General features: G+C 38.2%; 1 protein-coding gene across 1 annotated transcript in view; it reads left to right on the top strand.

The window, feature by feature from the left end:
* Nucleotides 1-16,648, top strand: part of kif4 (kinesin family member 4) — a 162,589-nt gene that overhangs the window by 63,061 nt on the left and 82,880 nt on the right. The window contains exons 11-14 of the mRNA XM_056239100.1: nucleotides 4,529-4,661; nucleotides 5,024-5,082; nucleotides 5,164-5,269; nucleotides 16,322-16,426. Coding sequence (XP_056095075.1) covers nucleotides 4,529-4,661; nucleotides 5,024-5,082; nucleotides 5,164-5,269; nucleotides 16,322-16,426 — 403 coding nt within the window. The remainder of the gene's footprint in view (nucleotides 1-4,528; nucleotides 4,662-5,023; nucleotides 5,083-5,163; nucleotides 5,270-16,321; nucleotides 16,427-16,648) is intronic.

The raw sequence follows: 16,648 nt of genomic DNA, 5'->3' as shown, positions 1-16,648 counted from the left end.
AACTGACTCCTCCCTTAAGTACTTTGACAGCTCAAGTCCTCCCCATTGTTCCCTTACTCCCATCTCCCTTTTCTCCAAACTCTACAACTGTGCAATAACACCACACCATTTCAAACACTTACCTGCCTCCTGAATCTGGACCAGAGCTGTTCTCTGCTGGACATTTCTTCGAGTTCTCTCCCTCTCTGGTCCCTCTCCTCCTTGTGGACAATGCTGAAGGCAGACAGTCTTGCTGGATCATCCAGGTCTTGATTTAGCTGGGACAGGAATGACCCAGGAGGTTGATTGTCTCCATCAACTTTAATCTTCCTCAGAGCAGCCACTGTCACAGGAACCTAATAAACAGGCAGGGATTAAATGTGGTAAATGCTGCAGAGAGCTTCTGAAATATGCTATTAAAATAAATTCTTACATGGTATTTCAGTGCCAGAAAATTGTCTTTTTTTCTTCTGGAACAATTTGGAATGGCAGCTTAGGTGTGGCAGCACATCTGCTTGCAGATAGACTGCTGCCACAAACCTGTATGTTGCCAGGAAGGAATACAGCCCCTTGACCTCTGACTCTTCAGCCAAGGCTGCCAGGACTGCACAGAGGTTGTGCTGGAGGTTTTTAATAGCTGCGTCTTGGGACAGCCAGCGTGTGTCCTTCACCTCCTAAACGAGATTTAATAAGTTAAAAGATAAAAACATGAGCAGCCCCAGAAGGTGCAAGTCATAAGTCGTTACAATTTAATTTAGCAGATGCTCTTATCCAAATCAACCTACAATTAGTGACGTAAGTATTGTTTTACTTTCTACAAAACTTGCCTTGACTTTCAAATCATCGATGCCCAAGGTCTGCCCTGCCATCTTCAGAGCAGCTGTCCTTTTGGCACTGTTGCGGAAATACAGGTGGAGCTTCTGCAGGTGGTCCCTAAATGTTCCCATGTAGGGTACCGATGTTGACGCAACCTTGCATGACCGGGCAAGCCGATGGGCAGCACAGGCAACAGACACCAGCCAGGGGAAGGCATCACCAAGTTGCTTGGCTACAACATTCACTCTCCCCATTTGGAGACACCTTTAGTTATACACCACAATATCTGTTAACTCACACTGAAACAGCCTTTGAACGTGTGTATACCAGTCATGACAGCAGCTCCATCTGTTCCCAACCCATACAATTTTGTGGTGGGAATTCCTTTTTAAAAAGGACACCTTTGGTGGCTGCCACTATGGTTTTTGCTTTGCCATCAGGGACACTAATCATGTCAAGAAATTGACTGAAGACCTGTCCTTCTACATCTGTGTATCTGACGAAATCTGTGTATTCTGACAGAAATGTCAGTGGTTTCGTCAACTTCCAATCCGATTGCTACAGATTGATTGATATCGTTGAGGATTGGTTCCTCCACCACTCTGTTTATGACATCTAACATCTTGTCTATTATTCTATGTGATGTATAGTTAGTTATTTTCCCAATCTGAAGAAATTAAAATCAAATATTAATATATAAAAGTAATGTTTGTTAAATGTTGAATATAGTGCCAAAATTTGTTTTATCTTGAGCTTTTTGAAATAATCACACCCCAATATCTCTGCAAAATCCAACAAAGCAGGATAATTGGTGTGATGTGCCTGCTCTCGTTTGATGGTGTGATAGAGGCACTTAAAGCCCCCTATTACAGCCTCATGCTCAAGCACCACCACAGGTTCAAAGGCAACCAGTACCAGTTTGTTCCTGTGGGAAGTTTTATGTATCTGCATCATCATTCACAATAAATTTTAAACTATTAAGCAACCATTAAACTATACAACCAAACAAAATGTATATTGACAAAACCTGTGCATAAATGTTTAAAAATAAATGTCAATATATTATTGTTAACTAGCTTTAATATGCCAACAGGCCATTTACACAGGATCTTTCCTTGTATCAGTGAGGAGTGAGATTTTACACTCCCCTGGTGGTGTTGAGTGTTGAGGTGCTTGTCCAGGTAGTCAACTCGATAAAGCTGGCACCCATTTTTGATAAACGGCCTCTTTCCCACACCTCTTTTGGACGTCTTGTGCTGCCGGCACAAGCGACAGAACATTCCTACAGGCAACAAAAGATTTATTATATTTTCTCTCAAAAGTACAAATATGGTGGATAATTCGGGTATGTTGAATAATCACCATGGCTTTGTACGTGGCACAACCAAGGCTTGACCTGGAGATATCAACCCATTTAGGGTCCCATCCAGACCGCCTGTGTCGTCCCGTAGTTGTTGCTGTCCCCGGTCGTTCTCCTTGGTCCTGTCCATCCACCTCTCCTCGGTCATCTACTCGCACCTCCTCTCGCTCATGTCATCCCAAAGTATACATCCAAATCTACTTAAGCTTGGTTCAAGGATCGATCGTAGAATGTTAAGTGGCCTGTATAGTCTTCAGATTTAAAGCTCATTGAAAATATTTTGTGGAAAGCAGGGGTATCGTGAAAACCAAAGATTACCAGTGATCTGGAAGCTTTTTCTAACGAGGAATAGGCTAAGATTGCAGTAGGGAGGTGACAATCTTCTAAGTGCTTACAGGCAGCAATTATTAAAGGTTATAAAGAATAAAAGATTCTGCACAAAATTTGACTTGGTAGGTTAATTTTTTTTTTTTTTTTTTCATCAACTTTACATTCTCAGAATCACTCAAATGTGTATTAATAAACTTTCTATATTAGTTTACTGATGCCTTTTGTGGAATTGTTTTCAATCCCTGCTGTTAACTATACAAGAAATCCTTTCACTTGGAACATTACTATAATATAAATGGTGAGAATTAACAAAAGAGCCCAAATTATTAAATTAAATTTCCAATTTTTTTTTAAGATGTAATGATTAACAATCAGATAATTTGAATGCGAATGTTTAAATTGCACATAAGGCAGTTGAAATATCACAATTCTAATGATATTGTTTTATATTCTAGGTCTGTGTTAACCAATATTAATGAATCGATTTTAACCAATATTGATTTTTTAAATCCCAAGATCTTTTTAGCCTATGCTGTTTTCTGTTGACTCCTGAATAAAACTTAAACCATTATTTGTAGTGCACCTCTCATCCAATTATTCCAATAATTGCAATAAGCCTTGTTTTTGTTACTTTAAGGAATGTAACTCTCAGCATTCAAATTGAAATGTCGTTTTGATGCTCTTTAATGTGGTCTGACAGATTGCTGTAGCCACCTCAGTTCAGGCCACATCACACAAACCAATCATCTGTTCCACTTTACTACTAGTTGCAGCACGAAATAAATATGTATGAACATCAGAAGGTACATTAAAATGATATTACTAACTGAAATATCATGTTTCATGTAATATCTAAATCACTGTTTTAACAGTAGAAATACATTAATAAAATGGCTTGTAAGCATGTCGTGTAACTACATATATTTCAGGAGAGCATTTTAATGTCCATAGGTCGTTAGTAACCTAGAAAAAAGGTTCATATATATATTTATTTATTTATATTTATTATGTTTTTATGACAGATACCGTTTAATCGCTTACATTTAAGCATAAGAATCGAAGTAGAAACAATTGTCATCAAAGCTGCAGTCCGCAGTTTTTCCTCTTTGTCGCCATCTCTGTTCGAAATCTGCAATTGCAGTTATTCGCGGAATTACCAACTTTACGTGAGTTGTACTTCGACACGGCACAGCGCGGATGAACACAATGTTTGAGGAGAGTGTGAGGCTGTCAGTCACCGCGCCGGTGTGGATACTGGCATTCAGAATCACAGATTATTCTTTTTGGAAGTATGACCAACATAAGAATTTTCACTGGAAAATGTCATCTGAACAAGTAAGAAACATACACTTTTGTTCTGGTTCTGACAGTAAATCGCGCTGATTAAATCTAACAATCGCTTATCATATCATGCAAAACCGTGCAAATTATACTTTGTTCTCAAATCGTTAATGTTAACAACATCAGCATTGCGTGACTACATGTAATGTTCTTCCGATATGTATCCTTGTTTTCGCATGGGTCCGGTTGCAGTCTTTTTTTCTGTAGCCACTCCGAAGTCCGAAGCCCGTTTTTGCATTTTACAGCGGGTGCATCTGTTGTCACTGGTGATTTGTCGTTTTGAACCTTTCTGGATCCGCCATCAAATTGATAAGTTTAATTATATCAAGTGCTGTGAGAAAAGGCTATAAATCTCCACCTCCAACATCCTCACACGCAATATAGCCTACTAGCCGAGACTCCTTTATGTGTACAGATGTGATGTAATGACACTAAGACATGCTCGAATCTCCCGTGGAAATCCAACAGTACCACTGGAATTAAAAACATTACAAGCTTGCCGCTTTGAATCGAGCTAAGGCAAGCAGATAGTTTTGAACACTGGCTGGTTATGTATTTTCTCATATGTATTTTGGATAATTTTTTACCCAAAAAAAGCTACGGACTGCAGCTTTAAATATAAAACTGCTTTATGTGCTGATTGTGCTCAGTTTTTGAGTGTTAATTATTATATCTAAATCTAAAGCGGAGTTTGATTTGTAGGTCTGAGCCAGCAGGGAATGTGTCAAAGATCCTGGAGCTGAATCGCTGTCTGCAAGATGAAAACAGCAAGCTGAGTCGAGAGCTGAGTGAGGCCGTGGGACAAACTGCTCTTATGTTTGAAAGGATCATCATGGTGAGGATCATCATTTAGCTGTGTAGTCCAGAGAATGTTAGTTTTATTCATGCAGGGCAGAGCAATAAATTGCGGTGTGATAAAATTACAGTGGATGTCACTGTTTTTGTGAAAGGTTGCATCTTAACAGAACTTAATGTTTGATGCTGAGAACGAATTGGTCCTGCACAGTTTACTCGTAAAATTAAAAAAGGGGAAATGTCTAAATAGATTAATGACCTGCAAAACATTTATGGCCAGCACATTTTCTCAGTTTACCCACCACTGGCATGTTGATCCAGGAAGCTTTGGAAAATGTTGCCTTACTTTACTGTAAACCATTCATCTTCAAATTTTGTACATTAATTTAATTGTTCTTTCAGACGGAGCAGACAAATGAGAAACTGCAAAAAAAGCTAGATGAGTTGAGGCAGCATTCAGCGTAAGTATCAAATGTCTTGCCGATCTGTGAATCAATGATATACAAAAATGTGTTCAGTAATTTGAATGTCACTAATTTCAGGTGTAAGGTGGACCTAAAGAAAGTGGTCGAGACTCTGGAAGACCAGGAACTGAAGGAGAATATGGAGGTGATCCAGAACCTTCAACAGCTCATCCTAGATCTGCAGGTATTGACCGTTGTGGTGGAAACTTTTAGTGGAGAATGTATTGTTTTCTTTAAAAGAGTGGAAATGGGACATCTCTCTCGCTTTGTTTCTCTGCAGTGGCTTATCAGATCTATTTGGGTGGTCTTTACTTGGGTGGCAAATTATATTAGGTATATTAAAGTATGTATGTGGGGAAACACCGATATATGCCATTCTGAAAGTGGCACATGGCTCAGTGCTAAGTATCTCCCGATCGCTCCAGTGGTACAGATTTTTACTTGCCTTGCAAAAGATTTACTGGCCCCACCACAGCGTGTGTGCATGATTGCCAGATTGACCAGATGAAGTAAAACACTTGGCAGAAAATCCATCCTAAAAAAAGGCTCCATTTGGGGCGTTTATGCTTTTGACATCTTGCAACCCTGAGCAGGAAAGATAGTGGAGGCTTGTTACCAACTCAAGGTAATGCAAATGATAAAAAAAAAAAAAAAAACAGAAATCGTTATCATGATTGAAAAATACGAATAATAGTGTAGCCCTAGTTCAAACATGGTTCAAAAGATAAACTACATTCTAGTTTTGTCTAAACATTTTTACAATAGAATCACCTTTGACTTGTAAATTTAAGTTAACTCACCAGACTATATATATATGTGTGTATATAAATAAATAAATAAACAAATGAATGAATGATTTCACCAAATCATTTTCTGAAATCAAAACATGGACCGTAATGAGTGAGTGCTAGCCAATAAGATTGCCATTTGCGCATTAGGGCTGGTCCGGAAACCATTTTTTGAGCTTCGAAGTTCGAAGCTTCGGTAGTAATTAGGCTTGCTACGGTAGTCGGTGTTACCGGTGTTACACGGTGTTCAGTCGCAACACCGGTTTCATCACTTGCCCACCGCGGCACCGCAGAAAAATAAAAATATATATTTAATGCAATTACGCAGTATCCGTTTTTTTCTGTTACCCGTTGACTAGCGTTGTATGATCACTCTCTTATTAATGTGAATGCTTTTAAGACTAAAGAGACCACGCTGTAAGTCCTGCCTATTACACACACACAAATAGAAAAGACGCGTGTCAGTATCGAGTTCTCTTTTGGACTTGAACAAACCGTAACACACACAAATTATGCCAAAATGTTGGATTTGTCGAGTGTCCTCATAAGATCAGTCTTAAATGATTTAAATAAAGTCTTAAATGAACGTAGAGATTTGTGAGAAAATGGGACGAGTGTCAGATCCAGGGTTCTAAATTAACACCAGCCAACCTGCCAAATGCGGGTTAAAATTCATTTTGGCGGGTGTTAATAAAAACTTACTAGCCAGTTTGGCCGGTGATGCATAAGGTTCTGTTCTCGGTCATTTATCCCCCTGGCAGTACTTCCTACATTTCCCATAAACACTGTGCCGTAATGCTACGTGATGACGTTTCATACGACCATTGGCTGCGCGCAGTTTGCAGTGAAACCAGCGCGAGAAATGATCATGGAAACAAACGGAGCGTACGTGTCCGTCCACCAGAAAACACAAGGAAGATGAAGAACGAGCCAGAGCAGGGAGCAGACTGAAAGAGGAGGGAGCTAGTAAAGTAGCTAAAGTAAAAAGTTAAGATTAAACTAAATGCGGCGGTGGTTGGGACAGACTTCTGGGTTTAAATTTAAATGTCGTTTAACGAGAGATAGCCTACGTTATTTTTTTTAAGTTTAAGGTTTTTGTCATTATTTCTTACAAGCTTATACATTAGGCAATAGCCTATACACAACAAGCTTACTATATATCTTAAGGTTTTCTTTTAGTTGAAAACATTAAACAATATGTGTAAACAAAATATATAAACAACAAAAGCATTTAAGCTCAGGCAGCGCAAACGGGGAAAAAACGGGAAAAAAAGAAGCAGACTGCGCAGTTATCGTACAGAACGTAGTCAGCATACTCGAGTCAGCATATGATTATCGTGTTTATATTGTTTCACGTTCATGTTGAGAAACAATAATATCCACATGCTCGAGTGAGAAAACGCGCTGCGCTGACACACAGGCGTTGCAGAGACGCGCGCGCGCGCGTGTGTGTGTGTGTGCAAAGTGAAGTAACAGCACTTTGCGTTTTCTGTTCTTAAACCTGTCTCCCTCAACGAAACTTAAAGGAAGCATATGTCAAAATCATTTTGCTACCAGAAGATATCGGGGTACAGCTGCTGACCTGCAGTCGTTAATGCAGTGATGGACAGCATGCTTCCTCAGTCGACTGCTGTTTCTTTGGATTTCATGTGATTTCTCATTGTGGTGGTGATATTATGATAATAATAATAATTAAAAATTGATTAAACGTAATTCCATTTTGTAATAGGCTATCATTTTCATCTAAGTAATTCCAAACTTCGCGAGGCAGACAACGACATTATGTGATCAAAAACACAATCCACTTGTTAAGTGCTCCACCCAGTGCATTTAATTATAACTGCGAAAAATTTTTTAAGAAAAAGTATTAGTATTAGTATTTTCTTTTTTTAATAATAATTACAGAGCGAAAATTCGAATATTCGTGCACATCCCTAATAGAGATAGATCCCAAACTTGAAATGAAATGTTTGCACTTTCTGTCTTGTATTGTACTTTATATGTGTTTTTCATGCCAACAATGTTAATAAAATTATCAAATGCATTCAGTGGCACTCATAATTTCTCTTATTTTCACCGGAAAAAATTTGGCTAGTGGAAATTCTAAATGGCTGGTAACTTTAGAAAGTTACCAGCCACATTGGCTGGTGATCAAAAAAGTTCATTTAGAACCCTGGTCAGATCGCGTCTCTGTCAGCAGCGGCTGGTCTTAAAGTGTCATTATGTTAATCAAAGAACGATAAGAGAGTAAATGACTCACTCAGACCCGGCGCCAGGAGGATTGTTATACCGGTAGCCTAATAATCATGAATGCTCTCCGCTATCTTTAACACATCTCCGGCGAACTGCTTCTTCACGCAAAAGAAAAACTCTTCATGAAGCGCGGTGAAATTCAGCGACCATGGCATTTCCTAATGGTTCGAGGTTGTTCGTTAACTTAATTTTTTACGTGCAATTCACACGAGCTCAAAGCGCATGCGAGACTGCTGCGAGTAGTCAAACTTTTATTAATGAAACAGAAAATCAGAGGGAATCATTTCTTTAATGTATTTTATTTAATTTTTTTACTGGTTGGCCAGTCACACGGCTTTCATAGTTTTCAGTTACGTGACTGGTGCTGTTCTGCCCGTGCAAACGCGCGCATTTTACGTTTGCCTTAAAATTAGCTATTTAAATGGCCCTGCCGGTGATACCGGTATTACCGGTGTTGTCACGTGTCGATTAACCGGTGGGAAAATATCCTCACCGTCACATCCCTAGTAGTAATGAACATCGAATATTCGAAGCTTCGGAATCTCTGTCTGTCTGTCCGTTTGCATTTTGATTATTTCGAGAACTGTTCATCCAAACGACTTCACAAGGAGTGCAGTGTCGTATTTGGTGCAATATAGATAGACAGGCGAGACGCGACACGTTCAAACTTTTAATAAACTGGAAGCGTGCCTCACAGAGCGTATATGCTTCGAGAACGGACACTTCATGCACTAGTGATATAAAACACACACAGGTCTGTTAACTTAAAGTGCCCCTATCATGGTATTTTAAAGTTTCCTAATGTTGTTGTAGAGTCTCCTACAACATGTTTACGCGCATCAAATGTAAAAAAAACTGTTTAATTTCCTCACAAAATACATTTGCACCATCACATTTTCAATGATTCTCAAACGGCTCGTCAAATGAATCAATCTCTCTAAATCCCTCCTTTCCGCGAGTTTATCTGCTCTGATTGGCCAGACAGCGCAGTCTGATGTGAGTGGTCTACCGTGTACAGTGCGAGAACAAAAACGCCCATTGCCATAACACTATAGACTGCATAACGCGACAGCTCTGCGTGTCCTGAGGCTTCCATCACCGTAAACTAAACACAGTAACGAACAATGACGTCAATTTTACCATATTAATGCGAGCGGGAGTGCGATGAAGAAATATTAGAAAGAACTAGTTATTCAACCTCCATCGCAAGGACGACTCAATAATAGTGGCCCACCGCTGATCAGCAGAAGTATTTCAGTAAGGCAGTGATAATGTGAGTAGGCAGGAGTCCTACACAATATAAAACTCAAAACTAAGTACTATTTTTAACACCATATTTCAAGAGCAAGCGGTTTGTGAATCCTGCAGTAAAATAAAAGGAACACAGCAATAGTTTAGGATTATACTGCTGTGATATCTTGGTAAAGATGAATTTTAACCACTGATTCTTCACATGCTCATCCTTGGGGAGTGAAAAATAACTGGCTTTACCTTCACATTATGCACAGCGCCGTCTTCTCGACATGATGCTGTCCAGTACATGAATCAGCTGCGTTTGAGGTTTAAGTTTCCCTTCGAGTGCGCGCGCAATAACTGGGCGCGGCCAATATGCTAATGTTTCGTATCTACGTCACTACGAAACGGCTAATGACTCGTTTGAAAAAGAATTCATTTCATTGACTCAAGAGTCGACTCTCGACTTTTGAAAGACAATAACTTTATATACGGTGCACTTTCAGATATAAAACTTTGCAGGATGTTTTCATTCACTTAGAGCTATATTACACACTACATGAACAGTCATTTTCAAAAATCCATGATAGGGGCCCTTTAAGCAATATTTTTAATAAGGTAGTCTAATATTTTTCTCACTAACAAATTACTGACAAAGTAGGGTAGATTTAAATAAAGAAGCGGCGCGCCTCACGCAAGCAGGGCTTATATGCTCCGAGAATGGGCACTGATATAAAACACACACACAGGTATTTTAACTTAAACAATATTTTTAATAAGGTGTAGTCTTATAATATTTTTCTCACTGACAAAGTAGGGTAGATTTATAAATAAATAAATAAATAAATAAACGAAATTTAAATAAATAAAAACGAAATTTAAATATAGAAAAACGAAAAAAAAAATGAACGAACTGTAATAGCCTAAATAAAGAACACGGTAGCAATAACAATTTCAATAACATCACGAATTTCAATTAATATTTTGCAGTAGATTCATTTAGATTGATAATAACGGGTAAAAAGGATAATATATTTTGTTTCTATTATTCTGTTTTCCACAATGTCAAAGCAACACAGCTTAACCCAAAATACAAGCTCAGGCATGCACTTCTGTCCATACAAACTCCGCTGTTCTGCGCTCTATCCAGAGAATACTCCCGTTGCAGGAACACTTTTAGTAGTCCAAGAAGAAGCAAATATATTTATTAAGTAGCCAACGAAGTTATATGTTAAGTATTATATTTCACCAGATTTTATAGTGTAAAACATATTCAAGCGCGAATGAGAACCGTTTCGAGGGGGATGCTAGGTGTGCAAAAAAAAAAAGAAGAATATTTGAATGTCACATTTTCAAATCGAATACCAACCCACCGAACGAATATTCAAATATTCGGGTCAAGCCATATTGCGCATTAGTTCCGCCCACTACCGAAGAAACCGGCAGTGGCTTCTGCTTGCTTTTAAAAGCTGAACTTTTGAAAGCTCATGTGTGAGAAACAGTCCTCTCAGCTAAGCGACGACGAATAGGGTGCCTTCGCACTAGAGTTTAAAAGTGAGTAAAATACGCTGCGCATCCATTGGAATAGTACTAACCTCTCAATTGCTCAATGTTTAAGACGAGTGAAAATAGATCTGTGCTAAACTTACACTTAGCCTCTAACTCAAACACTGGCGAGTGAAATCTATCAATTTATTAGCCAATGGCTAAGGATAGACATTATTTAGTCGCCTAGCATGAAAATTTAGTTGCATATGCGAGTGATTTACTCGCTTTGTAGAGGGTTGCTTTACGTGTTTGTTAGAGTTTGAATTAAAATAAACTACTGTCATGCTGCCCATACTTTTTTTGAATACGACATCTACTTCATAATAATTGTTTATATTATCAGGGTTTCCGCGGGGCATTAAAAGTCCAGGGCTCCAGACTAACTTTTTTTACTAGGAGCGCTGTTGCCCCTGACTGAATTTTAGGAGCACAAGCAGAAAATTTAGGGGCACACCTTAAATCAGCTTGCAATGCAATTATTCAAATTTCCCCCAAAATAACTGTAATACTGACAAATTCTTTAATAATAAAGAGACTTAACGTACAGATATTACGATATGCAGTTTTATTTTAAGTTCACAGGGCTCCAGACTCAAATTTGAGGGCAGCATCACCTCAAATGAGAACTCACACTGAGTTCTACAAAAAAAAAAAAAAAAAATCTGGTAGCACTGGGGCTGACAATAACTCACTAAGCTTAATTTAGGGTTTAGATGAAATTAACTTTTGTTATTATTATCATTCATAATGTCTTAATATTAATTAAAAAACAAAAGGAGTGAAAAAATGTATATTAAGGAGTGAACATGGCCAATAAACATCCTACTGTTTACAATGTTTTTTTTTTTTTTTTTTATAAGTGTTTAAATAAGAGTTATCCAAGATCTTAAAGTTTTTAGTTTTAGGATAATCTTTGAAGGATGAACAAAAAATGTGTTGGTCATCAAATAAAAAAATTAATTTAAAAAAGCATTTATTTATATATGATATTATAGTTTTGAAGTGCTAGAAAAGAGGTGTAGGCTGCGTTCGACTATTTCTGTCACATTATCATATTTATGGTTAGAGTTACTTACTACATTAGCCTAAATCCATGGTGAATGTTGCTGATTTGTGGACTGAAAGCCTTCTATAAGTTTTTCTCCTGGTTTCCACGTCAGCACTGTTTGATCTGATATCTATGGTTTATAACAGAACTCTGCGCCGAATCGGAATGTTTCTTACTGGATCTCGTTGCGTTGATGTTATTAATTCTGAGGCGAATTCAATGGATTTCTTCACTGGATCTCCTAGTAACAGTGTCGCGTGAGCGAGATCGGCCCGCGACTGGCAAGTTCGGGTCTTTATTTTACTGTCAATGGTTCGGGGCGCTGCTCCATTGATATACATTAGAAATATTATGCGCTGCTCTGTCTATTATTGGTCCGGAATAATTAACGGTCCGTGAAGCATAAATGAGTAGCGTATTTTCGTTCCACTTTCATTTTGTTTGCATTCGCTGCTTGGTAACGAGTCGATAGATCGCTCTCAGACGCACATAGCAGCTTGTGATATTTGTCTCCGTATCCTTCCCACAGACACGCGCGCTATCTATTCTTGTCACATTCATTTCGGATTCATTGACGAGCCCCTTCCACGCTTAACCATGCGTTTAACGTGAGGCAAATTTACTGGTCGCACATGTGCGACTGGATGTAAAATTCAGTCTGGAGCCCTGAAGTCATTAAATGGATTTTGTGAAAATTATGGTCTTAAATGGCATTAAAAAGCATTAAATTTTACGCGGACGAACAATTTAGGACATGGTTGCAGTCTGTTGGTGGTCAAAATGAAGAAGGATTTTGCAGCATTTGTAAAAAGGTATTTAAGTTTGGTAGCTACAATGGGAATCAACTCTGTAAAGTTTCATATGCAGTATGACAGCCACAAATCGACGGTAAAAGGCAGACAGCAATTAACTGTGTAGTTACTTTCCCTCATCAGCTTGACATCCGCTGTTAAAGCTCACTTTGCGTTTTTGTGCAGATGATTTGTTGACATGCAATGTTTTGTCACAGCACTGTCTCTTTTGACTGACTGAGGTGTATAATTGTTGATTACTGTCTGTGTAAGTGGCTTAAAAAAAAACTATATATTTTTATCCATTTTAACGCGTTAAAATATTTAACGCAAAACGCAGGCAGCATCCGTTTTAATTTGTCATCCTTTGGGTAGCATTATATAGCAAATTAGCTCTATGAAATATTAATAACCAATCATAACTTGTTAAAATTATGAGTATTTGGGTCAGTTAATCGGATTAACTTGATGTAGCTACATTAACATTACAACCAATTACTCGGTTCATCCTGTGAACCCTCAATATTGGTAATTAATTAATAGAAATGTACATTTCCGGGGCATGGGAAATGTCTTTCTTAATAAGTACTACTAAGCAAGTAGTCAAAATCGATATGATTAGTGACTCCAGATATGAGCTTGAGACACAAACAACTTTACGTGTGATATGAACAAGACTTTATTAACTAGACTAAACATTTAAACTACTCTAACATAACATTACACATACATACATACATACATACAAACATACATACAGTTTACCAAGGGAAAGAGAGCTGAAGCAAAAATATTGGAAAGCAAGAAGTTATAGCATTGTTTGAAATTCAGCAGATCAACAGTGTTGAGCAAACCATCAGTTTAGTTCTGACGCCGAATAGTCGAAGATTCGATACTTCGATAGGAGGAGCCAGATTCGACTACCAATCTCACGGTCGAATCTTTGCAGAGGTGTTATGAAACGAGGATCATGCCACTTTGGCTATATGAGTGTGCTCAATGTCTGATTTCACATAGAACCGGTTTTCTGTCAATACGTTTATATACAGCCTATTATGATAAATATGATATACAGCTGTAAATAAAAATGTGCAAAGAAAGAAGCAAAGAAAGAATCTTTAGCGTGCGTGAATTAATCCAACCACCCCTGTGACAGATTTGCAGGAAAATGCTTAACGTGTAATTAAACGTGTTGCGTTCATATTCTGGGCTCATCTGCTTTTCTGTAGGCTATATAGTATGCTTTATTAATAAGGTGTGTACAGAATCTGATCTTTAAATATAACGGTCTTAGGACATTAAGCCGTTAAACGTTTTTCACGTTAAGCGTTTTAGAATGTATTTTATCCGCGCACACAATTTGAAAAGACTTAAACGGACACAGACCGAGTGAAAGACTGGATTTTGTTTCTCGATCAGGTATGGGTACAAGTGATTTCAAAACATTTCAGCCGGTTCTAATTAGATTTTTGGATGCTGTGAACATGTTTAGCTAAAAAGACTGCCACTTCAGTTTAGCGTTTATTGTTGTTTCTGCAGTTAAAAAGACAAAGTTGACAATTCTGGCTATACTTTCGTTATTTTAATTTTATTTATGGATCACTCAGGGTTATCTAATTTAACTATTTGTAGCTTGTGTTTTGAATTATGTTCCCCTGCACTTTAGGGATTTTGTACACATTTGTTCTGTATCTTGTGACTTGATTCTGACTTATTTCGTTTTGTATTTTTATTTATTAGAAAGGTATATTCTGTTCTCATTTAATTCTGTAAATTAATTGTTTATTTTTTCGGTGCATTGTTGCGAGCCTGCTCGCACAGGCAATTTAGCCGATTTAATTGATTTGCATGTGAAATGCAAATCCTGTCTGCAGTGTGGCCTTTCTGAAGTTATGTTATTTCTTAGTTTTATTGATCCGAAATGTATAAAAACATTTCTTCTAAATCTTTGTGTGATATGTACATTCCGGCTTTAAAATGTTAAAGACCCGCCCCCAGCCCAACCCGAGCACAAAAAGAACTAGAAAACTCAATTGCTTGATGGCATACGTCACTTCCCCCACCACTTCCTCAAATTGTCTATGGCCATAGGCTATATGCACGCATAACTTCCGCCTTTGACGCAAGGCTGCTCTTCATTTTCCGGTTGGGGAGATTTAAAGCGGAGGAAAACGGGATTATGTCAGAGTCTTCAAAATTTGCTGTCCTCCCGTCTTTGAAACGAAACTTTCATACGTTTACATGTAATTTTATATATATATGTGTGTGTATATATATATATATATATATATATATATATATATATATATATATTAGGGGTGTCCCCGACTAAGGATTTTCATAGTCGAATCAGATTCGTCAAGTCCTGCCTATAGTCGACTAATAGTCGAATCATGTGTGTGGTGTTGGGGAGGCTAAAAAATGCCTAAAGTGCCTTTTCGCAAACTCCAGGTGGGCTGTCATGTGCCTTTTACTGAGGAGTGGCTTCCGCCTGGCCACTCTACCATACAGGCCTGATTGTGAGATGCAGAGATGGTTGTTCGATGGTTGATGGCTGGAAGGTTCTCCTCTCTCCACAGAGAAATGCTGGAGCTCTGTCAGAGTGACCATTGGGTTCTTGGTCACCTCCCTGACTAAGGCCCTTTTCCCATGATCGTTCAGAGAGAGACAGAATGTATTAATGTATTAGCATTAGTAAATTGTTATATAATAATATATAATTACTATATAAGAGGCATGGAAGTTCGATACATGGACAATAAATAAAAACAACAATTAAATTCTTACCACTGAATTAGCAAACTGCAGACCTTTTGTTAGCCTTTAGCTTTTAGGTCGAGACACAGGCAGCCAACGAGAGGTGACAACACAGTCAGCTTTTGTCGCCGCTAGTTCTTCGACGTCAACAGAAATGTCTGAAAGGTAGGCAGAGATACAAGTTCAAACAGAATCATTTGGTTGAAGTGAGTCAAGAGCTGGGTGTCATCTGCATAGCAGTGGTAGGGAGAAGCCATGTGCCTTTTATGATCATTCCCAGAGAAGTTATCTAAATGGAGAAAAGAAGAGTGAGAACTGAACATTAAGGCACTCCAGTGATTGGCTGATGTAACTCAGAATCTTTCTTTTTCATTAAACCTTGAAAAATCTACCTGTAAGGTAAGACTGAAGCCGGTGAAAATATTAACAAGGCATAATGTTAAGGTACTAGAACTGTACTAGTCTGTTGCTTCATTGACGTCCAAAGAGGAGAACTGGTTAGTAAGGTGGAGGTTACGGTGAAAGGTGACCACCAGTGAGGACTGGTGAGCATGAAGGCGGAGTGAAAGATAACTGGAACAAGATGGTTATCAGTGGTACAGTGACATGTAAGGATGAGGTTTAGCTCTGTCTGCATTGTCACAGGAGTGCTGTCTTAAGCACCCTAAGTTAGATTAAATAAAGTATTTAAACATTTCGACAACACCATAAACGGACTGGCTGTTGAGGTCCGTTGATCGCTGAATGTTATGTTTTTCATTATCATTAGTTTACAGTGATTTGAAATTACAATAAAACCAAATGACTTGGTCCAACAGAGCGAGAGCATGGGGATTGCTGCCACCATTGATGCCATGACTTCAGGCAGTGCTTCATCTGTGGAGTGTTCCAGTCCTGGCGGTTCTGATACTGGCCCACCAGTGGTATGTATAAGTCTGTGGTTCTCAACTGTGGGACCCACCACTCTGCACATTTTGGCTAAGTTCAGACTGCAGGCAAATCTTATTTATTTATTTATTTATTATTATTATTTTTTCCAAATCAGATCTTTTCAGGAAGCATAAAATGTTTAATTTACTTAAATTTTAAATTTAATTTACAGACAGAAGAACTTTGTGATGTTTTCTAACAGTTTGGACTTGAAT

The sequence above is a fragment of the Rhinichthys klamathensis genome, unplaced genomic scaffold, assembly GCF_029890125.1.
Source record: "Rhinichthys klamathensis goyatoka isolate OS25496 unplaced genomic scaffold, OSU_Roscu_1.1 h1tg000554l_1, whole genome shotgun sequence".
NCBI classification, from domain to species: domain Eukaryota; kingdom Metazoa; phylum Chordata; class Actinopteri; order Cypriniformes; family Leuciscidae; genus Rhinichthys; species Rhinichthys klamathensis.
This window is presented reverse-complemented; position numbering and strand designations above follow the sequence as displayed.